At 50.4% G+C, this 24,912-nt stretch overlaps 1 protein-coding gene across 1 annotated transcript in view; it reads left to right on the forward strand.

Moving 5' to 3' along the window:
- The window catches only part of SNRNP200 (small nuclear ribonucleoprotein U5 subunit 200), a 30,531-nt gene that overhangs the window by 661 nt on the left and 4,958 nt on the right, over window positions 1-24,912 (forward strand). The window contains exons 2-35 of the mRNA XM_084221711.1: window positions 1,396-1,559; window positions 2,494-2,665; window positions 4,109-4,301; window positions 4,783-4,838; window positions 5,853-5,951; window positions 6,581-6,733; window positions 7,215-7,314; window positions 8,073-8,209; window positions 8,665-8,748; window positions 9,325-9,498; window positions 9,843-9,980; window positions 10,836-10,991; window positions 11,537-11,707; window positions 12,543-12,736; window positions 13,207-13,330; window positions 13,781-13,930; window positions 14,304-14,414; window positions 14,853-14,984; window positions 15,243-15,431; window positions 16,054-16,251; window positions 16,819-16,971; window positions 17,126-17,206; window positions 17,568-17,651; window positions 17,896-18,002; window positions 18,084-18,202; window positions 18,818-18,972; window positions 19,824-20,013; window positions 20,628-20,801; window positions 21,603-21,763; window positions 22,477-22,704; window positions 23,034-23,225; window positions 23,632-23,810; window positions 24,094-24,245; window positions 24,747-24,855. Of these exons, the coding sequence (XP_084077837.1) occupies window positions 1,396-1,559; window positions 2,494-2,665; window positions 4,109-4,301; window positions 4,783-4,838; window positions 5,853-5,951; window positions 6,581-6,733; window positions 7,215-7,314; window positions 8,073-8,209; window positions 8,665-8,748; window positions 9,325-9,498; window positions 9,843-9,980; window positions 10,836-10,991; window positions 11,537-11,707; window positions 12,543-12,736; window positions 13,207-13,330; window positions 13,781-13,930; window positions 14,304-14,414; window positions 14,853-14,984; window positions 15,243-15,431; window positions 16,054-16,251; window positions 16,819-16,971; window positions 17,126-17,206; window positions 17,568-17,651; window positions 17,896-18,002; window positions 18,084-18,202; window positions 18,818-18,972; window positions 19,824-20,013; window positions 20,628-20,801; window positions 21,603-21,763; window positions 22,477-22,704; window positions 23,034-23,225; window positions 23,632-23,810; window positions 24,094-24,245; window positions 24,747-24,855 (4,979 nt within the window). The remainder of the gene's footprint in view (window positions 1-1,395; window positions 1,560-2,493; window positions 2,666-4,108; window positions 4,302-4,782; window positions 4,839-5,852; window positions 5,952-6,580; window positions 6,734-7,214; window positions 7,315-8,072; window positions 8,210-8,664; window positions 8,749-9,324; window positions 9,499-9,842; window positions 9,981-10,835; window positions 10,992-11,536; window positions 11,708-12,542; window positions 12,737-13,206; window positions 13,331-13,780; window positions 13,931-14,303; window positions 14,415-14,852; window positions 14,985-15,242; window positions 15,432-16,053; window positions 16,252-16,818; window positions 16,972-17,125; window positions 17,207-17,567; window positions 17,652-17,895; window positions 18,003-18,083; window positions 18,203-18,817; window positions 18,973-19,823; window positions 20,014-20,627; window positions 20,802-21,602; window positions 21,764-22,476; window positions 22,705-23,033; window positions 23,226-23,631; window positions 23,811-24,093; window positions 24,246-24,746; window positions 24,856-24,912) is intronic.

The raw sequence follows: 24,912 nt of genomic DNA on the forward strand, positions 1-24,912 counted from the left end.
CATTTTACCCCTTTTCCCCTCAGAACTCCAACCTGGTGCTCCAGGCCGACCGCTCCCTGATCAAATGGGGAACCCCATTTCAATCCCACTTAATCCCATTTCAATCCCATTTTACCCCATTTTAATCCCATTTTGCCCCATTTCAATCCCATTTTAACCTCATTTTAATCCCATTTTTCCTCCCAGAACTCCAACCTGGTGCTCCAGGCCGACTGCTCGCTGATCGAGTGGGGAAATCCCATTTCAATCCCGTTTCAATCCCATTTCAATCCCATTTCACCCCATTTTTCCTCATTTCAATCCCATTTTCTTCCATATTATTGTCATTTTATTCCCATTTTCCCCCTTTTTCCCCTCAGAACTCCAACCTGGTGCTGCAGGCCGACCACTCGCTGATCGAGTGGGGAAATCCCATTTCAATCCCATTTCAATCCCATTTTCCCCCATTTTGTCCCATTTAAATCCCATTTTGTTCCATTTTAACCCCATTTTAATCCCATTTTCCCTGTTTTTCCCCCCAGAACTCCAACCTGGTGCTCCAGGCCGACCGCTCGCTGATCGAGTGGGGAAATCCCATTTTACCCCATTTCAATCCCATTTTAATCCCATTTTGTCCCATTTTAATCCCATTTTGCCCCATTTCAATCCCATTTTAACCTCATTTTAATCCCATTTTTCCCTTCAGAATTCCAACCTGGTGCTCCAGGCCGACCGCTTGCTGATCGAGTGGGGAAATCCCATTTCAATCCCATTTCAATCCCACTTAATCCCATTTTAATCCCATTTTCCCCCATTTTGTCCCATTTCAATCCCATTTTGTCCCATTTTAACCCCATTTTAACCCCATTTTCCCCCTTTTTTCCCCCCAGAACTCCAACCTGGTGCTGCAGGCCGACCGCTCGCTGATCGAGTGGGGAATCCCATTTCAATCCCATTTCAATCCCTTTTTACCCCATTTCAATCCCATTTTAATCCCATTTTGCCCCATTTCAGTCCCATTTTACCCCACTTCAATCCCATTTTACCCCATTTTAACCCCATTTTAATCCCATTTTCCTTTTTTCCCCCCAGAACTCCAACCTGGTGCTGCAGGCCGACCGCTCTCTGATCGAGTGGGGAATCCCATTTCAATCCCATTTCAATCCCTTTTTACCCCATTTCCATCCCATTTTTCATTGTTTTAATCCCATTTTGTCCGATTTTAACCCCATTTTAATCCCATTTTCCCTGTTTTTCCCCCCAGAACTCCAACCTGGTGCTGCAGGCCGACCGCTCGCTGATCGAGTGGGGAACCCCATTTCAATCCCATTTTTCCCCATATTAATCCCATTTAAATCCCATTTTAATCCCATCTTAAGCTCATTTTAATCCCATTTTCCCTGTTTTTCCCCCCAGAACTCCAACCTGGTGCTGCAGGCCGACCGCTCTCTGATCGACCGCACGCGCCGGGACGAGCCCACGGGGGAGGTTCTGTCCCTGGTGGGGAAGCTGGAGGGGACCCGCATGGGGGACAAGGCCCAGAGGACCAAACCCCAAATGCAGGAGGAGAGGAGAGCCAAGTGAGCAGGGAGACTGGGAATGTTCATCAAGTTTCCAGTTTGGTGGTTAATTTCTCAAAAAAAAATTGATTTTTTTGGGGCTAAGTATCCCGAAATATTTGGTTTTTTTGGCACTAAGTATTCAAAAAACATCTATTTTTCTTGGTGCTAAATATCTAAAAAAATCTGCTTTCCCTCGTGCCCAATTTTCCAAAAAATGTCTTAATTTGGTGCCCAATTTTCAAAAGAAAAGGTTTTTCTTGGTGCTGAATATCTTAAAAAACCTGCTTTTCCTGGTGCCCAATTTCCCAGAAAATCTCTTAATTTGGTTCCCCACTTGCAAAAAAAAAAATGTTTTTCTTGGTGCTAAATATCCTCCAAAAATTTGCTTTTCCTGGTGCCCAATTTCCAAAAAACCTCTTATGTTGGTGCCAAATTTTCCAAAAAAAAAAGTGTTTTTCTTGGTGCTAAATATCCCAAAAAAATGGGGTTTGTTTTGTGCTAAGTATCCTAAAAAATTCTGGTTTTCCTGGTGCCAAATATCTCAAAAAATCTGGTTTTCCTGCTGCTAAATATCCCAAAAATTCTGCTTTTCCTGGAGCTTTCCTTTCTCCAGCTCAACATTTTTGGGAATATTTGGAGGTTGGGAAAACCCCGAACCAACCCAACTGTGGAGCCACTAAAATTATCTTTAAAAAATGAAAACACATCCATTTTTTTCTCAATTAAAAAAAAAATTAATTGGTCTGAAAAAAGCAGGATTTGGCCAGGAGAGAACTTCTGGAGTTGGAAAACCCAAAACCCCGAACCAAGAAACTGGGAGCCACGAAAATCATCACCAAAAATGAAAATAAATCAATTTTTTTTCGTTGTTTCTTGGGAAAAAAGGGGTCTGAAAGAAGCAGGATTTGATCCCTGAGCATCCCTAATTCCCAGTTTTTCCTGAATTTCCCAGGAGGAGGAAGAGGGACGAGGACAGGCACGACATCAACAAGATGAAGGGCTACACTCTGCTCTCGGAGGGCATCGACGAGATGGTGGGCATCATCTACAAGCCCAAGACCAAGGAGACCCGGGAGACCTACGAGGTCCTGCTCAGCTTCATCCAGGCTGCCCTGGGAGACCAGGTGGGATTTGGGGTCAATTCTGGGGTTTTGGGGTTTGGGGGATCCAGCCCTGGGGTCCCCATGGGATGGGGGTGGGAGGTGTGGGATGGGTTGGAAGGGGTCGTGGAAGTTCTGCCATGGGTTGGGATGTTTTCTGCTGGATCAGCCTGGGCTTGGACACTTCCAGGGATCCCAGCTTCTCTGGGAATTCCATCCCAGACAGTAATTCCTTCTCAAAATCCCACCTAAATCTCCACATGGAATCATGGAATGGGTTGGGTTGGAAGGGGTCGTGGAAGTTGTGATGTTCTGCCATGGGTTGGGATGTTTTCCACTGGATCAGCCTGGGCTTGGACACTTCCAGGGATCCCAGCTTCTCTGGGAATTCTATCCCAGCCCCATTCCCATCAATTCTTCCCAAAATCCCACCCAAATCTCCTCCATGGAGTCATGGAATGGGTTGGGTTGGAAGGAACCTTAAAGCTCATCTGGTCCCACCATGAGTCCCACACTTCCCATAGATCCAGGTGGCTCCAGAATGGCCTTGGACACTTCCAGGGATTCAAGGGTTGTCAGAATTTCTCTGGGAATTCCATCCCAGCCAGGAACTCCTTCCCAAAATCCCACCTAAACCAGAACATGGAACCATGGAAGGGTTTGGGTTTGAGGGACACCAGAGCTCATCTGATCCCACCATGGGTTGGGACATTTTCCACTGGATAAGGCGGCTCCAACTCGGTCTTGGACACTTCCAGGGATCCCAGCTCCACTGGGAATCCATCCCAGCTCCCCACCCAGTATTTGTTCCCAAAATCCCACCTAAACTAGGACATGGAACCATGGAATGGTTTGGGTTTGGAGGAACTCCAAAGCTCATCTGGTCCCACTATGGGTCCTACACTTTCTACTGTCCCAGGTGGGTCCAGAATGGCCTTGGACACTTCCAGGGATCCCAGCTCCTCACCCAATATTCCTTCCCAAAATCCTACGTAAACCAGGACATGGAACCATGGAATGGTTTGGGTTTAAAGGAACTCTAAAGCTCATCTGGTCCCACCATGGGTTGGGACATTTTCCACTGGATGAGGTGGCTCCAGAATGGCCTTGGACACTTTCCAGACATCTCAGCCCCTCATCACTCCCAAAAATCAGAACTCCTTCCCAAAATCCCACTAAACCTGCCCATGGAAGGGTTTGGATTTGAGGGACACCAAAGCTCATCTGGTCCCACCGTGGGTTGGGACATTTTCCACTGGATGAGGCGGCTCCAACTTGGTCTTGGACACTTCCAGAGATCCCAGCTCCTCACCCAATATCCCTTCCCAAAACCCCACCAAACCTGTCCATGGAAGGGTTTGGATTTGAGGGACAGCATCAGGTCCCACCCCGAGCTGGGACATCCCCGCTGTCCCAGGCGGCTCCAGCCCGGTCCTGGCTCAGCATTCCCACCCCGTGTCCCCCCAGCCCCGGGACATCCTGTGTGGGGCGGCTGACGAGGTGCTGGCCGTGCTCAAGAACGAGAAGCTGCGGGACAAGGAGCGGCGCAAGGAGGTGGAGCTGCTGCTGGGCCCCACCGACGACACGCGCTACCACGTGCTGGTCAACCTGGGCAAGAAGATCACCGACTACGGCGGGGACAAGGACATCCAGAACATGGGTAGACAAACTTGGGGATGTGGGGAATTTGGGGAATTTTTTGTGATTTTTTTTGTGATTTTTAAAAATTTTTTTTTTATTTTTTTTCAGCATATTTTGAATTTTTCCAGCATTTTCACAGTCTCGTTTTGGGGGTATTTTTTGGGGGATGCCTCTTTTCCTGCTGCTACCCCATTTATCCCAGTTTAGCCCCCGTTTTTCAGGATCATCCCACAGAAAATCCTGCTGGGAATGATTTTCCACCCCCCAAACAAAAAAATAAAAGCTGAGTTTGCTTTTAGGGGTGTGGCTTTGGGAATTCCTGGTGAACTCCCAGTGGATTCCTGGTGGATTCCATGTGGAATTCCAGGTGAATTTCTGGGAATTCCTGGTGAATTCCAGGTGGTTTCTGGGTGGATTCTGAGGGAATCCCGGTGAATTCTGGGTGGATCCTGTGTGGAATTCCGAGAATTCCCAGGAATTCTGTGCCCTGTTCCCTGCAGATGACAACATCGACGAGACCTACGGGGTGAACGTGCAGTTCGAGTCCGACGAGGAGGTGGGGACGGCTCCTGGGGGTCACCCCTGGCCCATTTCCCTTCATCCCATCTCCCTTCATCCCATTTCCCTTCATCCCTTTCCCATTTTCCTGTGTCCCATTTTGCTTTATCCAATTTTCTTCATCCTTCATTCCTTGATCCCATTTCCCTTGATCCCATTTTCCTCCTGGTTCCCCATTGATCCCATTTTCCTTTATCCTATTTCCATTTACTTTTATCCCATTTCTCTCAGTCCTATTTCCATTTTCCTCTATCCCATTTTCCTCTATCCCATTTTCCTCTATCCCATTTTCCTCTATCCCATTTTCCTTTATCCCCATTTTTCTCTATCCCATTTCCCTTTTCCTTTATCCCATTTCCCTGTGTCCCATTTTCCTTGTGTGACCACTTCTATCCCATTTCCCTTGATCCCATTTCCCTTGATCCCATTTCCCTTGATCCCATTTCCCTTGATCCCATTTCCATTCCCCTTGATCCCAATTCCCTTGATCCCATTCCCCTTGATCCCATTCCTGTTTCCCTTGATCCCATTTCCATTTCCCTTCATCCCATTTCCCTTGATCCCATTTCCATTCCCCTTGATCCCATTCCCCTTGATCCCATTCCTGTTTCCCTTGATCCCATTTCCATTCCCCTTGATCCCATTCCTGTTTCCCTTGATCCCATTTCCATTTCCCTTCATCCCATTTCCCTTGATCCCATTTCCATTTCCCTTCATCCCATTTCCCTTCATCCCATTTCCATTCCCCTTGATCCCAATTCCCTTGATCCCATTCCCCTTGATCCCATTCCTGTTTTCCTTGATCCCATTTCCATTTCCCTTCATCCCATTTCCCTTCATCCCATTTCTGTTTCCCTTGATCCCATTTCCTTTGATCCCATGTTTTGGGAGAAAAGGAATAAAATGGGATTTTATGTGGGAAAAGAACTATAAAAATGGGATTTTTGAGGAATGAAGGGATCCCAGAGGGATTTTTGAGGGAAAAGGGGTAAAATCGAGGCTGTCCCCACAGGAGGGGGACGAGGACATCTACGGGGAGGTTCGGGACGAGGCGTCGGACGATGACCTGGAGGGGGACGAGGCCGTGGTGCGCTGCACACTCTCAGCCAATGTGAGTGTGGGGTGGCCAGAAAATGGGAATTTTTGGGGTTTTAGGGGGATTTTGGGGGGATTTCTATGGGGTTTTATGGGGGTTTTATAAGAATTTTTATTATGGGAATCGTTGCGATTTTCATAGGAATTTATGGGGATTTTGATGGCATTTTAATGGGATTTTTTTTTTTAATTTTAATGGGATTTTTTAAGATTTTTGTGTCCTTAAACATCCTGCAAATCCCAGGAATAATGGGAATTATTTTGAATTTTGATGGGATTTTATGGGATTTTTTTGGGGGGAGATTCTGTGGCCTTAAACAACACCAAACCCCAGGAATAATTGGAATTCTTGGGATTTTCCAGCTGGTGGCCTCAGGGAGGCTGATGAGCTCCAAGAGGAAGGATTTGCTGCCCATGGAACATCAAAACCTTGGGAATAATGAGATTTTTTTAAAATTTTGGGGTATTTTTAAGGGGATTTTCCAGCTGGTGGCCTTGGGTAGCTGATGAGCTCCAAGAAGAACCTGCCACCAATGGGACATCAAAAACTTGGGAATAATGATATTTTTTGGGATTTTTATGGAATTTCTTGGCCCTGAACCTCCTCAAATGCCAGGAATAATGTGAATTTCTGGGATTTTGCAGCTGGTGGCCTCAGGGGAGCTGATGAGCTCCAAGAAGAAGGATCTCCACCCCCGGGACATCGACGCCTTCTGGCTGCAGCGCCAGCTCAGCCGCTTCTACGACGACGCCATCGTCTCCCAGAAAAAGGCAGACGAGGTCCTGGAGATCCTCAAGGTCTGTGGCCACCCAATCCTTGAGATTTAGGAGAATTTTCCCTCTGAAAATTGGGAATTTGGGTCAGAATTCAATCCTTGGGTTGTTATGGGATTTTGGGGTGGGTTTCTCCTTGGGAATTGTTGCCCATGAGTTTGTTCCTTCCTGATTTCTGGGAAAATGGGAATTTTTGAGATCCTCCAGGTCTGTGGCCACCAAATCCTTGGGGTTTGGGAGGATTCTCCCTCTGAAAAGTGGGGATTTGGGTCAAAATTAATTCCTTGGGTTGTTACGGGATTTTGGGCTGGTTTTTCCTTGGAAATCGTCCATGGGGTCTTTTCCCTCCTGATTTCGATATTTTTGAGGAAAAATGGGAATTTTTGGGCTTGTGTTTCAGCTTTTAGGATAATTTCAAGTTTCCAGAATTATTTCTCATCTCCATCCCATGGGAATCAGGGATCTGAGTTCCCTGGGTGTGAGAATTCCATGTTTTTCCCCCCAGACTGCCAGCGATGACCGGGAGTGTGAGAACCAGCTGGTGCTGCTCCTGGGCTTCAACACCTTCGACTTCATCAAGGTCCTCAGGCAGCACAGGATGATGAGTGAGTTGGTTTTCCTATTCCGACGGAATTCTAGCCATGAAGTCCCAAAAAATCCCATCAAATCCCAAAAAATCCCATAAAAATTAAAAAAAAATCCCATCAAATCCCCAAAAATCCCATAGAAATCCCAACGAATCCCATAAAAATCCCAAAAACTCCCATTAAAAATCCCATGTAAAAAAAATCCCAAAAATTCCCATTAAAATCCCCCAAAAAATCAGATAAAAATCCCAAAAACTCCCATTAAAAATCCCATTTAAAAAAAAATCCCAAAAATTCCCATTAAAATCCCCCCCCAAAATCAGATAAAATCCCATAAAAATTCCCAAAAAATTCAGATAAAATCCCATAAAAATCCCCAAAAAATTCAGATAATATCCCATAAAAATCCCAAAAAAATCAGATAAAAACCCATTAAAATCCCCCAAAAATTCAGATAAAATCCTATAAAAATCAAAGAAAATTCAGATAAAAACCCATAAAAATCCCCCAAAAATCACATAAAACCCCATAAAAATCCCCCCAAAAAATCAGATAAAATCCCATAAAAATCCCCCAAAAATTCAGGTAAAATCCCCATAAAATTCCATGAAAAAATCCCAATAAATCCTGTAAAAGTCCTGGGAAAATCCCTTTAAAAAGAAAAAAAACCCACAAAAAAAACTCCACAACAAATCCCATAAAATTCCCATACAAATCCCCATAAAAATCCCATAAAAATCCCATAAATGTTGACTTTTTCCCCCTGTTTTTCCCAGTCCTGTACTGTACCCTGCTGGCCAGCGCGCAGAGCGAGGCGGAGAAGGAGCGCATCATGGGCAAGATGGAGGCCGACCCCGAGCTCTCCAAATTCCTCTACCAGCTCCACGAGACAGAAAAGGAGGATCTGATCCGGGTCAGGAATTTTATGGGATTTGGGGTTGGAAACGGGGCTGGAATCCCCCCAAAAATCTGTGGGGAAGCGACGCCGCCGTGGCCGGTTTGGCCTTCCCAGGGTTTTGCTTTTCCATCAGAATCCCACATAAAAATCACCCTGAAATGCCCCAAATCCCACAAAATGTCCCAAACGGTTGTTCCTGGTTTATAAAAATGGTTATTTCTGGTTTTTGGATGAGTTTCCCAAAGAAATTGAGGGAACAGGAGCACTCGAAAAGGCTGAATCCCAATTTTTCCCCTCAGGTGTGGGAGCCATTTTTGTGAGGGGAAATTTGGTTTTCCTGCCAAAAATGATCCTTCCCAGTTTATCAAAATGGTTATTCCTGGTTTATTCCTAAAAACTTGAGGGAACAGGAGCACCTTGGAGGGGTCTGAGCCTCTTACCTGGGGTTGAATCCCGATTTTCCCCCTCAGGAGGAACGCTCCCGGCGGGAACGCGTGCGCCAGTCCCGCATGGACACCGACCTGGAATCCATGGATCTGGACCAGGGAGGAGAGGTAAAATCCTGGGATTTGCTCCCACGGCACCCCCAGCTATCCCAAAAAACGTTTGATCCCACAGGAAAGATGGATTCCCACCAGCAATCTGCAGCTTTCCCTTCAAACACCAGGAGAAACAATTCCTATTTTTACTTTTCCCCCCATTTTTCCCTATTGTTTTCTCATTGTTTTTCCTTTTTTTTATTCCCCCTCCCTCCCATTTTTTCTCTCATTTTTCCATTTTCTCCCATTTTCCCCCCGTTTTTTTCCCTGTTTTTTCTCCATTCCTCCCTTATCCCCCTTTTCCCCTCATTTTCCCCCATTTCCCCCCTTTTTTCTCAATTTTTTCCCTATTTTTTCCTTTTCCCCCATTTCCCCCCAATTTCCCCCCAATTTCCCCCCAATTTCCCCCCAATTTTCTTCCCCATTTTCTTCCCCATTTTCTTTCCCATTTTCTTCCCCATTTTCTTCCCCATTTCCCCCCATTTCCCTCCCATTTCTTCCCCATTTCTTCACCATTTTCTTCCCCATTTTCTCCCTATTTTCCCCCCATATTTTCCCCCCATTTCTCCCATTTTCCCCATTATTTTCCAGGCTCTGGCTCCCAGGCAGGTGCTGGATTTGGAGGATCTGGTGTTTGCCCAGGGCAGTCACTTCATGGCCAACAAGAGGTGCCAGCTCCCGGACGGATCCTTCCGGAGACAGCGCAAGGGATACGAGGAAGTTCACGTTCCTGCCCTAAAACCCAAACCCTTTGGGGCTGACGAGGTTTGTCCCCAAAAAAAAAAAGGAAAAAATTGATTTATTTTCATTTTTTTCCCATGAAAACCCAAACCCTTCAGAGCTGACGAGGTTTGTTCCCAAAAAAAAGGAAAAAAATTGATTTATTTTCTTTTTTTTTTTTTTGTGTCCACGTTGGGATTAATCCTAAATATTTTCCTTAACACTGGGATCAGTTTGGGATTTGAGGATTTGGCTTTTCCATGGAATCTGAGAGAGAATAAAAATTGAACTTTCTCTCATTTCCAGCCTTAAAAAATCAGGATTTTTTCCTTTTTGACCTGGGAAAATCCCCATAATTCCTTTTTTTTCCACATTTTCCCTCTTCCCAGCAATTGGTTTCTGTGGAAAAACTTCCCAAATATGCTCAGGCCGGCTTTGAGGGCTTCAAAACCCTCAACAGGATCCAGAGCAAACTGTTCCGGGCAGCGCTGGAGTCCGATGAGAACCTGCTGCTCTGTGCCCCCACGGTGAGATTGGGGGTTTTGGGAGGAATTCCAGGATTTTTTGGGATGTTTTGGGGTGGAATGTCTCCGTTTCAGGGTGCAGAGAAGACCAGCAAGGCACTGGGTGACTCTTTTTGGGGGTGGAGAAGCTTAGGGGGCTCCTCAAGGTGGATCTGGGGTTTGGGGCTGGAGAACCTTGGACCTGTCCAGGAGAATTCCAGGATTTTTTTTGGGATGGACACACGGGGAAGATCAGTGTGGAGTTGGGTGACCCTTTTTGTGCAGAAGTCCCAGATTTTTTTGGGATGGAATGTCTCCATTTCAGGGCATGGGGAAGATAAATGGGGCACTGGGTGACCCTTTTTGGGGATGGAGAAGCTCAGGGGGTTCCTCAAGGTGCTCCTCAAGGTGGATCTAGAGTTTGGGGATGGAGGAGTTCAGGGTTCCTCAAGGTGGATCTGGGGTTTGGAGCTGGAAAAGCTCAGGGTTCCTCAAGGTGGATCTGGGGATTGGGGTGGAGAACCTCAGAGTTCCTCAAGGTGGATCTGGGGTTTGGGGTGGAGAACCTCAGAATTCCTCAAGGTGGATCTGGGGTTTGGGGCTGGAAAACCTCAAGAGTTCCTCAAGGTGGATCTGAGGCTTAGGGTGGAGAATCTCAGGGTTCCTCAAGGTGGATCTGGGGTTTGGGGCTGGAGAACTTCAGGATTTCTCATGGTGTTCCTCAAGGTGGATCTGGGGTTTGAGGTTGGAGAAGCTCAGGGGGTTCCTCAAGGTGCTCCTCAAGGTGGATCTGGGATTTGGGGCTGGAGAACCTCGGATCTGTCCAGGAGAACTCCAGGATTTTTGGGGATTTTTTGGGACGGCGCGTCTGGGTTGCAGGGCGCGGGGAAGACCAACGTGGCGCTGATGTGCATGCTGAGGGAGATCGGCAAGCACATCAACATGGACGGCACCATCAACGTGGACGACTTCAAGATCATCTACATCGCACCCATGAGGTCCCTGGTGCAGGAGATGGTCGGGAGCTTCAGCAAGGTGAGGGCTCGGTGGGGTCGGGATTGCGTCCGAAGGGAGGTTTGGGATCGGGTCCCAGGGGAGGGTTGGGGCTGGGGATGAGTTGGATCGGATCTGAGAGGAGGTTTGGAATGATGGAGGGGTTGGGAACAGAGGTGGGGAAGGGGTTGGAGAACAAGGAAGAGGTTCTGGGGAATTCCTGAGCGATCTGGGAAAGGAGCTCAGCCGGGAGAAGAAGAGGATCTGGGATGGGATATGGGGTAGGAGAACATCCAGGGATGGGAATCCCTGAGGGATCTGGGATGGGATATGGGGTTGGAGAACTTCTGGGATGGAGAATTTCTGAGGGATCTGGGAAAGGAGCTCAGCCTGGAGAAAAGGGGATCGGGGGGCTTTGCACACCTCCCTGGCAAGAGAGGACGTCCAGGTGGGATTTGGGGTCTCATCCCAGGGAACACCAGAAGAGGGAGAACCCTCAAACAGCACCAGGAGAAGTTTGGGTGGGATTTTGGGGTTGTTCCTCCACGGAAGGATTTCTCCACACTCATCCTGTGGGTTTTTCCCAGCGTTTGGCCACCTACGGGATCACGGTGGCTGAGCTGACCGGGGACCACCAGCTGTGCAAGGAGGAGATCAGCGCCACGCAGATCATCGTGTGCACGCCCGAGAAGTGGGACATCATCACCCGCAAGGGCGGCGAGCGCACCTACACCCAGCTGGTGCGGCTGGTCATCCTGGTGAGCACCTGGAGCGGGCAGGCACGGCGCTCCTCGAGGGGGAACTGGGATCTGGGGTTCCTCAGGGTGGAACTGGGATCTGGGGTTTGGGGTGGAGAACCTCAGGGCAGATCTGGGGTTTGGGGTGGAGAACCTCAGGGTTCCTCAAGGTGGTTCTGGGGTTTGGACTGGAGAAGGTCAGCAGGTTCCTCGAGGTGTTCCTCAAGGTGGATTTGGGGTTTGGGGTGGAGAACCTCAGGGTTCCTCAAGGTTTATCTGGGGTTTGGGATGGAGAAGCTCAGGAGGTTCCTTGAGGTGTTCTTCAAGGTGGGTTTGGGGTGGAGAAGGTCAGGAGGTTCCTCGAGGTGTTCCTCAAGGTGGGTGTGGGGTTTGGGGCTGGAGAACTTCAGGGTGGATCTGGGGTTTGGGGTGGGGAAGCTCAGGAGGTTCCTCGAGGTGTTCCTCAAGGTGGATCTGGGGTTTGGGGTGGAGAACCTCAGGGCAGATCTGGGGTTTGGGGTGGAGAAGCTCAGGGTTCCTCAAGGTGGATCTGGGGTTTGGGGCTGGAGAACTTCAGGGTGGATCTGGGGTTTGGGGTGGAGAAGCTCAGGAGGTTCCTTGAGGCGTTCCTCAAGGTGGATCTGGGGTTTGGGATGGAGAACTTCAGGGCAGATCTGGGGTTTGGGGTGGAGAACTTCAGGGTTCCTCAAGGTGGATCTGGGGTTTGGGGTGGAGAACCTCAGGCGTTCCTCAAGGTGGATCTGGGGTTTAGGGGGTGAAGAACCTCGAACCTGCCCAACCATGACACCCAACCAGCTGAGGGATGACAATTCCCTGACCTCTCCCCCTCTCCCAGGATGAGATCCATCTCCTCCACGACGACCGCGGGCCCGTGCTGGAGTCGCTGGTGGCCCGGGCCATCCGCAACATCGAGATGACGCAGGAGGACGTGCGGCTGGTGGGGCTCAGCGCCACGCTGCCCAACTACGAGGACGTGGCCACCTTCCTGCGCGTGGACCCGGCCAAGGGCTTGTTCTACTTCGACAACAGGTACGGGGAAATGGGAAAAACTCCCTTTTCTCTGGATTTTTGGTCCCATTTTCTCCAGAAATTCCCTCTTCCATGGATTTTTTTGTCCCATTTTCTCCATAAATTCCCTCTTCCATGGATTTTTTTGTGGTGGTTTGTCCAGAAATTCCCTTTTCCATGGATATTGTTTTCATGCTGCTTTTTCCATAAATTCATTTTTTCCGTTGGATATTTTGTATGGTGCTTTTTCCATGAATTCCCTTTTCCATGGATTTTTGGTCAGTTTCTCCAGTAATTCCCTTTTCCATGGATATTTTTTTTGGTGGTGGTTTCTCCATAAACTCCCTTTTCCATGGATTTTTATTTTCCTGGTATTTTCTCCATAAATTCCCTTTTCCAGGGATATTTTTTACCACAATTTCTCCATAAATTCCACCTTTTCCACTGTTTTTTTCCCCCCCCACAAATCCCACGGACTTTTTCCCTCCCAGCTTCCGGCCCGTGCCCCTGGAGCAGACCTACGTGGGCATCACGGAGAAGAAAGCCATCAAACGCTTCCAGATCATGAACGAGATCGTCTACGAGAAGATCATGGAGCACGCCGGCAAGAACCAGGTCCCTCCTCATCCCCAAAAATTCCACCTTGATCCTATGAAAATCCTATGGGATTTTCCCTTTTTTTTTTTTTTTTTGTCCCCCATTTTGAGGTGCTGATGTTGCAGGGGAGTGTGGTGGAGTGGAGACTTTGGGATTTCTCATTTTTTCCCTGTTTTTTTTCCTTTTTTTTGGGCAATTAATTTGGAATTTTCCTTTTGGGGTGAGGGAATTTCCACCTGGATAAATCCCAGCTCTTTTCCCAGGAATCCCAGGCTGATCCCAGGCTGATCTCAGTTTTTCCAGGCTGATCCCTGGCTGATCCTGGTTTTTCCAGGCTGATCCTGCTTTTTCCAGGCTGATCCCTGGCTGATCCCCGTTTTTCCTAGGCTGATCCTAGGCTGGTCTCAGTTTTCCCAGGCTGATCCCTGGCTGATCCTGATTTTCCCAGGCTGATCCGGGTTTTTCCAGGTGCTGGTGTTCGTGCACTCGCGGAAGGAGACCGGGAAGACGGCGCGGGCCATCCGGGACATGTGCCTGGAGAAGGACACGCTGGGGCTCTTCCTCAGGGAGGGGTCGGCCTCTACCGAGGTGCTGCGGACAGAGGCCGAGCAGTGCAAGGTGAGCCTGGGGGAAATGGGAAAAAATGGGAAAAATTGGGATAATCTGGCAGGGGAAAATCAGGGAAAAAACGGGAAAAAGCAGAAAAATCCAGCAGGGAAAAGTTGGGGAAATCTGGTAGGGAAAATGCAGGAAAATCCAGCAGGGAAGAGGCGATTTCTGGCCCTTTATCTGTGGAGGAAGTGGAGAAATTTGGGAAAATTCCCTCAAGGAAAAGTTGGTGGATCCTCCATTCCCAAGGAATTTTATGCCGGACACGCTGCAACAACTTCTCCACCCTGCCCAACCCCACCCTGTGATGATCCCAAACTTTTCCCTTGGAATCTTTTTCCCACTTTTCCCCTGGAATTTTCTGGGATTTGTTTTCCCCCAGAACCTGGAGCTGAAGGATCTCCTCCCCTACGGCTTCGCCATCCACCATGCCGGGATGACGCGCGTCGACCGCACCTTGGTGGAGGATCTCTTCGCCGACAAACACATCCAGGTGAGACCCCAGTTCCAGAGGAAATTCCGGAATCAAATCCCCAAAAAAAATTTCCTTTGGCATCCTGCTCTGATGTGAAAAAAAAGGGATTTGCCTCAAGGGTGAAATGAGAGATGAAAATGGAGTTTTTTGGGCGGAAAAGGAGATTTTTGGATGGAGGTTCCTCGGTGGATCTGGAGGTTCCTGGGTGGATCTGATCTCTGGTTTTGGTGGATTTGGAGGTTCTTGGCTGGATTTGGGTGTTCCTGGCTGGATTTGAAGGATTCTGAGTGGATTTGGAGGTTCCTGCTGGATCTGATCCTGGTTTTTGATGGGTTTGGAGGTTCCTGCTGGATCTGATCCTGGTTTTTGATGGGTTTGGAGGTTCCTGCTGGATCTGATCCTGGTTTTTGATGGGTTTGGAGGTTCCTGCTGGATCTGACCCCAGTTTTCCTGCAGGTGCTGGTGTCCACAGCCACGCTGGCCTGGGGCGTGAACCTGCCGGCGCACACGGTGATCATCAAGGGCACGCAGGTGTACAGCCCGGAGAAGGGGCGCTGGACAGAGCTGGGAGCGCTGGACATCCTCCAGGTGGGACCTCCAGGAGGACCTTCCCAGCCTCAAATCCCATCCAACATCCCGGATTTGGAGTTCCTCCTCAGTCTTCATGGTGGTGTGAGGTTGGAGGGGAGGGGGAAACGTTCCTCAAGAATTCCATGTCCAGATCCTTGCAGATAATTCTTTAAGGATTCCATGCCCAGATCCACCTCAGATAACTCCTTGCCCAAACCCACCTGAGATGATCCCTCAAGAATTCCAAGTTCCCTGAGCTGTTTCTCCCGGTTCCAGATGTTGGGCCGTGCCGGGAGGCCCCAGTATGACACAAAAGGAGAAGGAATTCTCATCACTTCCCATGGAGAGCTCCAGTATTACCTGTCCCTGCTCAACCAGCAGCTGCCCATCGAGAGCCAGATGGTGGCCAAGCTCCCAGACATGCTCAACGCCGAGGCTGTGCTTGGGAATGTCCAGAATGCCAAGGTTGTATGAAATTCCTGATTTTCCGTAGGGGTTTGTGGCTGTGGTTCTGCTCCCTGAGATAACTCCTTGCCCAAACCCACCTGAGATAATCCCTCAAGAGTTCCATGCCTAATCCCAGGTGGGGATTTTTGGGATTGGGGTGTTTGGGGTGTTCTTGGAAGGGTTTTTGGGATGGGAGTAGAAAATGAGGGGAAAATCTGGGGGTGTTTTAGGGTTAATTCCAGGATGTTTTCCAGGAGATGTGGGGAAAGGGAATTGGGCACCAGGAAAAGAAGATTTCCCTGGAAATTCAGGGCAAGGAAAAACAGCTTTCCAGGGAAACTGGACATCAGGAAAAGCAGATTTTCTGGGAAATTAGGAACCAGGGAAAGCAGCTTTCCTTGGAAATTGGAATTCCAGGGGTTTTCTCTGGAAAATTCCCTTATTCCTGAAGTTCCCAATTTCTGAGAAATTAGGGGCAAGGAAAAACAACTTTTCTGGGAAATTTGAACACCAGTAAAAGCAGATTTCCCTGGATTTCCCGGCTCTGTTGTGCGGGATTTTCCCGGGATCAGCTCCACTCCGGAGCTCCCCGGCTGTGCCAGACATCCCAGGGATCACTTAGGATTTGGGAATTCCGTAGGACGCGGTGAACTGGCTGGGCTACACCTACCTGTACATCCGGATGCTGCGGTCGCCCACCCTTTACGGCATCTCCCACGACGACCTGAAGGCGGATCCGCTCCTGGAGCAGCGGCGCCTCGACCTCGTCCACACCGCGGCCCTGATGCTCGACAAGAACAACCTGGTCAAGTACGACAAGAAAACCGGGAATTTCCAGGTGGGATGGCAAAAAAAATGGGAATTTCTGGGTGGGAGGGGAAAAAAAAAGGGGATTTTTAGGTGGGAGGGGAAAAAAATGGGGGTTTTTAGGTGGGAGGTTCCTGTGGGTTTTTCCTGGCCATTCCCATTGTTCTCCTGGCCATTTTTCTTCTCACCATTCCTGTGGTTTCTCCCGGTCGTTCTGGCTGTTCTCCTGGCCATTCCCATGGTTTATCCCAGCCGTTCCCGTGGTTTATCCTGACTGTTCCTGTAGGTTTATCCCAACCATTCCCACAGTTTATCCTGGCCATTCCTGTGGTTTATCCTGACTGTTCCTGTAGGTTTATCCCAACCATTCCCACAGTTTATCCCAGCCGTTCCCATGGTTTATCCCAGCCATTCCCATGGTTTATCCTAGCCATCCCGGTGGTTTATCCCAGCCATTCCCGTGGTTTATCCCAGCCATTCCCGTGGTTTATCCCAGCCATTCCCGTGGTTTATCCCAGCCATTCCCGTGGTTTATCCTGACTGTTCCCATGGTTTATCCTGACTGTTCCCGCCGTTTTCCCGGCTGCTGTCCCGGCAGGTGACGGAGCTGGGCCGCATCGCCAGCCATTACTACATCACCAACGAGACGGTGCAGACGTACAACCAGCTGCTGAAACCCACCCTGAGCGAGATCGAGCTCTTCCGCGTCTTCTCCCTGTCCTCGGAGTTCCGCAACATCACCGTGCGCGAGGTACGGGAACGGGCAGCAGCCATCACTCAACAACACCCAACAGCCATCACCCAACACCCAATGAACATCACCCAACACCCAATGAACATCACCCAACACCCAATGAACATCACCCAACAGCCATCACCCACCCTCCATCCCTGTTTTCCCCCAGGAGGAGAAGCTGGAGCTGCAGAAGCTTCTGGAGCGAGTCCCGATCCCAGTGAAGGAGAGCATCGAGGAGCCCAGTGCCAAGGTGAGCCCTGCCGGGAATTCCTGGTGGGAATTCTGCTCCCTTCCTTCTCTGGGATGTCCTGGATGGGATTGGGAAGCTCAGAGAGATCCAGGAGATCTGTGGGAGTGGGGGAAGGCTGGAAAGGGAGGTGGGAGATGGGAATTGGGTGCCAGGAAAAGCAGATTTCCTGGGATATTTGGGACCAGGAAAAGGAAATTTCCTTGGGAATGAGGAAGCAGGAAAAGCAGCTTTCCTGGGAAATTTGGAAAACAGGAAAAGCAGCTTTTTTGGGAAATTGGGGAAGAGGAAAAGGAGGTTTCCTTGGGAATTAAGCTGCAGGCAAAGCAGCTTTCCCTGAGGGTTTTTCCGTGGCCATTCCCAGATCAACGTCCTGCTCCAGGCCTTCATCTCGCAGCTGAAGCTGGAGGGGTTCGCCCTCATGGCCGACATGGTCTACGTCACCCAGGTGAGCTGGGAATTCCCTCAGAATTCCCAGTGGGGTTGGTGAGGGGCTGGGATGGAATTCCCAGAGCAGCTGAGACCCCCTGGAAGTGTCCAAGGCCAACGCTGTGCGATGGCGCCGGTTGTGGTGACACCAGTTGGGATTTTGGGTCATTCCCACCCCAAACCCCTCTGAACTGGCCCAGGGGGTGGGATGGGAATTTGGGAATTCCCAGGATGTGACCCCAAAACCCTTCCCCGCCCCACAGTCAGCAGGGAGGCTGATGAGAGCCATCTTTGAGATCGTCCTGAACCGCGGCTGGGCCCAGCTCACCGACAAGACCCTCAACCTCTGCAAGATGATCGACAAGCGCATGTGAGCCCGCAGAATTCCCCAAAATTCCCCCGAATTCCCGCAGTTCCCGCTGTCCCCTGAGCCCCCAGGTTGTCCCCACAGGTGGCAGTCCATGTGTCCCCTGCGCCAGTTCAAGAAGCTGCCCGAGGAGGTGGTGAAGAAGATCGAGAAGAAGAATTTCCCCTTTGAGCGCCTCTACGACCTCAACCACAACGAGATCGGTGCTGAAACGGGGGGAAATCACCCAAAATTGGGGATGGGGAGGGGTTTGGGATCGTGGTATGGGAGAATCCCCTGAATCTGGGTTAAAATCCCCTGAATCTGGGTTAAAATCCCCTGAATCTGGGCTAAAATCCCCTGAATTCAGGCTAAAATCCTCCAAATCCGGGCTGGGGAGGGGTTCAGGTGTGTGGCATGGGAGAATCTTGCAAATCTGGGCTAAAATTCCCCAAATCTGGGTTAAAATCCCCCAAATCCAGGCTAAAATCCCCCAAGTCCTGGTTCAGATGGGATTTGGGAAAAAAACTTCTTTCTGAAGGTGGGGTATTTCTCCTCAGGATTTTGCCCCAGAAATGGGAGGATTTCTGCAGAATTTCCCCTCTGAAATGAAGGAATTTCTCCATGAATTTCCCTCAGAAATGGGGGAATTTCTCCAGGATTTTTCCCTCAGAATTTGGGGGATTTCACTTAGAAATGGCAGATTTCTCCTCAGAAGTGGGGTCATTCCTCTGGGAATTTCTCCGAGTGTCTGCAGCAGAGGCCTCACCCTCCGAATCCCACTTTTTTTGGGATCCTCCCTGACCCCCATCCCTTTTATTTCTTTCCCCCCCTCGCAGGAGAGCTGATCCGGATGCCGAAAATGGGGAAAACCATCCACAAATACGTGCACCTGTTCCCGAAGCTGGAGCTGTCGGTGCACCTGCAGCCCATCACGCGCTCCACGCTCAAGGTGGAGCTGACCATCGCGCCCGACTTCCAGTGGGACGAGAAGGTGGGAGAGGGGGGATTGGTCAGGGGAATGGGATTTGTCAGGGGAATGGGATTTGTCAGGGGAATGGGATTTGTCAGGGGAAATGGGGGGTTTGGGGTGGGGGTGTGGGAATTGTGAGGGAAAATGTGAGGGGAAATGGGGAATCCTGGGCCTGGGGTGTGGAAATCGTGAGGGACAAGGCCTGAGGGAAAATGGGGAATTTTGGGGTTATGATGTGGAAATCGTGAGGGACAAAGGCCTGAGGGAAAATGTGAGGGAAAATGGGGAATTCTGGGGCTAGGATGTGGAAATCGTGAGGGACAAAGGCCTGAGGGAAAATGGGGAATTTTGGGCCTGGGATGTGGAAATCGTGAGGGAGAAAGGCCTGAGGGAAAATGGGGAATTTTGGGCCTGGGGTGTGGAAATCATGAGGGGAAAATGGTCTGATTGGGGGGAAAAATGGGATTTATGGGTCTGGGGTGTGGAAATCCTGAGGGAAAATGTGAGGGAAAATGGGAATTCTGAGGCTAGGATGTGGAAATCGTGAGGGACAAAGGCCTGAGGGAAAATGGGGAATTCTGGGCCTGGGGTGTGGAAATCATGAGGGGAAAATGCCCTGATTGGGGGCAGAAATGGGATTTATGGGGTGAGGGGTGGAAATCGTGAGGGAAAATGGGGATTTTGGGGCTGGGATGTGAAAATCATCAGGGAAAACGCCCTGATCGTGCAAAACCAGAAAATCTGGGGTTTGATTTTAAAAACCATGAGGCAGAACACAATCCTGGGATTAAAAGGAGCCATTTTGGGGCCGGAACACTTGGAATTGTGAGGGCTGGGACAGGGAATTGAGAATTTCCCCTTTTTTATTCCAGGTTCACGGCTCCTCCGAGGCCTTCTGGATCCTCGTGGAGGATGTGGACAGCGAGGTGATCCTGCACCACGAATATTTCCTGCTCAAGGCCAAATATGCCCAGGATGAGCACCTGGTGACATTTTTTGTGCCTGTCTTCGAGCCTCTGCCCCCCCAGTATTTCATCAGGGTGGTGTCTGACCGCTGGCTCTGTGAGTGCCCCGTTTCCTGGGTTTATTCCTGCTTTTATTCCTGATTTTTTCCTGCTTTTATTCCTGGTTTTCTTCTGCTTTTATTCCTGTTTTTTTCTGGTATTTATTCTGTGTTTTTCCTAGTTTTTGCTGGGTGTTATTCTATGTTTTTCCTGGTTTTATTCCTGGTTTTTCCTAGGTGTTTTTTTCCTGGTTTTATTGCTGGTTTTTTCTGGGCCTTATTCTGGGTTTTTCTAGGGGTTTATTCCTGGTTTTTCCAGAGGTTTTTTTTATCCCAGCGCTTTGGAATTCCAGATTTATCCCCTCTCCCAAACCTTTGGAATCTGTTTTTATCCCTATTCCCAAACCTTTGCAATCTCTCTCTTATCCCTATTCCCAAACCTTTGGAATTCTGGGTTTATCCCCTCTCCCAAACCTTTGGAATCTGTTTTTAATCCCTATTCCCAAACCTTTGGAATTCCAGGTTTATCCTCTTTCCCAAACCATTGCAACTCCCAAACCTCCGCAATCCCTTTCCAAATCCCTTCCCCTCCTTCCAACCCCACCCCCGTGGCAGATCCAGACCCGCTGGATCCACCCACCTGGAAAATCCAGGAATTCTTTCCACCCTCCAGCCTGCGAGACCCAGCTCCCCGTTTCTTTCCGGCACCTGATCCTTCCGGAAAAATACCCGCCGCCCACGGAGCTGCTGGACCTGCAGCCGCTGCCGGTGTCGGCGCTGCGGAACAGCGCCTTCGAGAGCCTCTACCAGGACAAGTTCCCCTTCTTCAACCCCATCCAGACCCAAGGTGGGACTGCCAGGTCCTCATCCCGACGGGAGTTCCCGGGATTTGGTGGTTTTGGCAGGAATTTTTTAGGGGGGTCGCGGGGTTGTTTGGGGTTTTTGGGTTTTTGAGGGGTTCAGCAGGTTCTGGAGGTTGTGGTTGGTCCTTCTGCTTGTTCCACGTGGATTTCATCTCTCCCAGAGTGTTGGGATCTGTGGATGATTCACTATTCCCAGCTTTGGGATCCATGGTTAATCCTGTATTCCCAGAGTTTTGGGTTCCATGATTTATTCACTATTCCCAGTTTTGGGAGCCGTGGTTTATCTCCTATTCCCAGGGTTTTAGGATCCATGGATTACCCCCTCTCCCACAGTTTTGGGATCAATGGATTATCCCCTCTCCCAGAGTTTTGGGATCCGTGGTTTATCCCCTCTCCCAGACTTTTGGGATCTCTGGATTATCCCCTCTCCCACACTTTTGGGATCAATGGATTATCCCCTCTCCCAGAGTTTTGGGAATCCATGGATTATCCCCTCTCCCACACTTTTGGGATCTCTGGATTATCCCCTCTCCCACACTTTTGGGATCCATGGTTTATCCCCTCCCAGAGTTTTGGGATCTGTGGTTTTTCCCTATTCCCAAAATTTTGAAATCCATGGATTATCCTGTCCCAGAGTTTTGGGATCCATGGTTTATCCTCTCTCCCAAAATTTTGGGATCTGTGGTTTATCCCTAAAGATACTCCCCACATCTCCTCTCCCTCCGGCTGGATCCTCACCCCATTCCCGAATTTTTTCCCCTCTAACCCCACGGGAATCCCCGCAGTGTTCAACACGGTGTACAACAGCGACGACAACGTCTTCGTGGGCGCGCCCACGGGCAGCGGCAAAACCATCTGCGCCGAGTTCGCCATCCTGCGCATGCTCCTGCAGAACTCCGAGGGCCGCTGCGTCTACATCACCCCCATGGAGGCCCTGGCCGAGCAGGTGGGGCCCAGGAATTCCCTGGAGCCGGGAATTCCCTCCTTCACCCCTCCATCCGCTCGGGGTTTGCCCGTCCCGCCGCTCTCGGGGGCGGGTTGTGCCGGGATTCGGTGGGAATTGCTGCAGTTTGGGGGGAGTTTGGAGGGGTCGCCCAGTTTTGAGGGGGATTTGGGGGGAATTGCCCCATTTTGGTGGGAATTGCACCAGTTTGAGAGGAATTGGGTGGGAATCGCCCCAGGTAAAGGGAAATATGAGAGGAATTTGGTGGGAATTGCCCCAGTTTGAGAGGAATTTGGAGGGAATTGCTCCGATTTTAAGGGGAATTTGGTGGGAATTGCACCATTTGGAGGAAATTGTCCCAGTTTTGGGATAAGACTGGTCCGGTGGGAATTCCCCAGGAATTTGGCAGGAATTGCCACAGTTTGAGAGGAATTTGGTGGGAATTGCCTCAGTTTGAGAGGAATTTGGAGGTAATTTCTCCAGTTTGAGGAGAACACCACCACTCCTGTGTGAATTCCTGAGAAATTTGGTGGGAATTGCCCCATTTTGAAGGGAATTTGCTGGGAATCGCCCCAGTTCGGTGGGAATTTCCTCAATTTTAGAGAAATTGGGTGGAAATCACCCCCATTTTGGGGATAACACCACCTCTCCTGTGTGAATTCTGGATAAATCCGTTGGGAACCTCCCGGATTCAAGGCCAGTCCCCGTTTCCCCAGGTTTTCATGGATTGGTACGAGAAATTCCAGGAGCGCCTCAACAAGAAGGTGGTGCTGCTCACGGGGGAGACCAGCACGGACCTGAAGCTGCTGGGAAAAGGGAACATCATCATCAGCACCCCGGAAAAGTGGGATATCCTCTCCCGCCGCTGGAAGCAGCGCAAGAACGTCCAGAACGTCAACCTGTTCATCGTGGATGAAGTGCACCTGATCGGGGGCGAGAACGGGGTGAGAGTCCTGGGAACGGGGTGGGGATGGGGGATGTTCATGCCTTGGGAAGGTCAGAAGGGGTTTCCGTGGGGTGTCCTGGATGGATCTCAGCCAGGAACAGTCCTGATCCTGCCCCTGATCCCATTCCTGATCTTGCTCCTGATCCCACTCTTGATCCCGCTTCTGATCCTGTTCGTGATCCCACTCCTGATCCCACTCCTGCTCCTTCTCCTGATCCCACTCCTGTTCCATCTGTAACTCTCAGAAAGCTCAGGAGGGGTTTCCATGTGTTCTCCTGACCCGATCCCATTCCCAATCCCATTCCTAATCCCATTTATCCCCCACAGCCCGTGCTGGAGGTGATCTGCTCGCGCATGCGCTACATCTCGTCGCAGATCGAGCGGCCCATCCGCATCGTGGCGCTGAGCTCGTCGCTGTCCAACGCCAAGGACGTGGCACACTGGCTGGGCTGCAGCGCCACCGCCACCTTCAACTTCCACCCCAACGTGCGCCCCGTGCCCCTGGAGCTGCACATCCAGGTAGGGGTGGGAATGGCCGGGATTCTTGGAAAAATCGCTTGGGATCGTTGGTCATTCTTGGCCATGATCCATTGGGATTGTTGGTCATTCTTGGCCATGATCCCTTGGGATTGTTGATAGTCTTTGGCCATGATCCATTGGGATTGTTGGTCATCCTTGGCCATGATCCATTGGGACTGTTGGTCATCCTTGGCCATGATCTATTGGGATTGTTAATAATCCTTGGCCATGATCCCTTGGGATTGTTCTTGGCCACAATCCCTTGGGATTGAGATTGGCATTGTCCATTGATCACCAATCCAAGGATCAATCATTACTGTGCCGCAATTATGCGAATTTTCCAGCGTTTGCCCCCAGTTTGGCAGGGAATCCTTTGGGATCCATCCGGATTTGGGGTTTTTGGCAGGGTTTCAACATCAGCCACACGCAGACGCGGCTGCTGTCCATGGCCAAGCCCGTGTACCACGCCGTGATGAAGCACTCGCCCAAAAAACCCGTCCTGGTCTTCGTCCCGTCCCGCAAACAGACCCGGCTCACGGCCATCAACATCCTGACCACCTGCGCCTCTGACGTCCAGCGCCACAGGTGGCACCTGGGGGACACCTGGGGACACCACGGGATGGGCTGTGGGGCTGGAGGAGGTCCAGGGTTGGGTTATGGGGTTGGAGATGGGGAATTCCTGAGGGAACTGAGGGGACTTGGCCTGGAGAAGAGGGGGATCATGGGGTGGGATTGGGACTGGGATCAGTGGGATAAGGGGATGGGATCAAAGGGGGCAATGGGTCAGAGGGATGGGATTGAGATTAGGATGGGATGGGTGATCCCAAAGGCCTTTCCCAAGCTGACCAGCTCCCGGATATCCTGGCAGGTTCCTGCACTGTGCTGAGAAGGACCTGGTGCCCTACCTGGAGAAGCTGAGCGACCCCACCCTGAAGGAGACGCTGGTGAACGGGGTCGGGTACCTGCACGAGGGGCTCACGGCCATGGAGCGGCGCGTGGTGGAGCAGCTCTTCAGCTCCGGTGAGGGCGCAGCAGGGATGGGGTGGAGTGATCCTGGCGCTGGGATTGATGGGAGGGGATGGATGAAATGGGATAGAGATTGGGATGGGATGAGATTGATCTTGGGGCTGGGATTGATGGGATAGGATGGGAGGGGATGAAGAAATGGGATAGAGATTGGGATGGGATGAGATTAATTTTGGGGCTGGGATTGATGGGATGGGTGGGATAGGATGGGAAGGGATGGATTGGATGGGATAGAGATTGGGATTGGGATCAGGATTGGGAATGGGGTGGGATGAGATTGATTTTGGGGTTGGGATGGATGGGATGGGATAGAGACTGGGATCAGGATCGGAATGGGAGGGGATGGGATTGGGATGGATGGGACAGAGATTGGGATTGGATGGATCTCCACCTCCCACCCCCAGAAATTCTGGGATCTTGCCCACCCCCCTCTCTGAGTGCCTGGAGTCCCGGATCTCTGTCCCCCCTGACCCCAGGTGCCCTCCCCGCCCCCAGGTGCCGTGCAGGTGATGGTGGCCTCGCGCAGCCTCTGCTGGGGCATGAACATCTCGGCCCACCTGGTGATCATCATGGACACGCAGTACTACAACGGCAAGATCCACGCGTGAGCCCATCCCCATCCCTCGGCGTGGGGTGGGATTGGGATGGGATTGGGTTTGGG

This window comes from Fringilla coelebs, assembly GCF_963513975.1.
Source record: "Fringilla coelebs genome assembly, chromosome: 26".
NCBI lineage: Eukaryota > Metazoa > Chordata > Aves > Passeriformes > Fringillidae > Fringilla > Fringilla coelebs.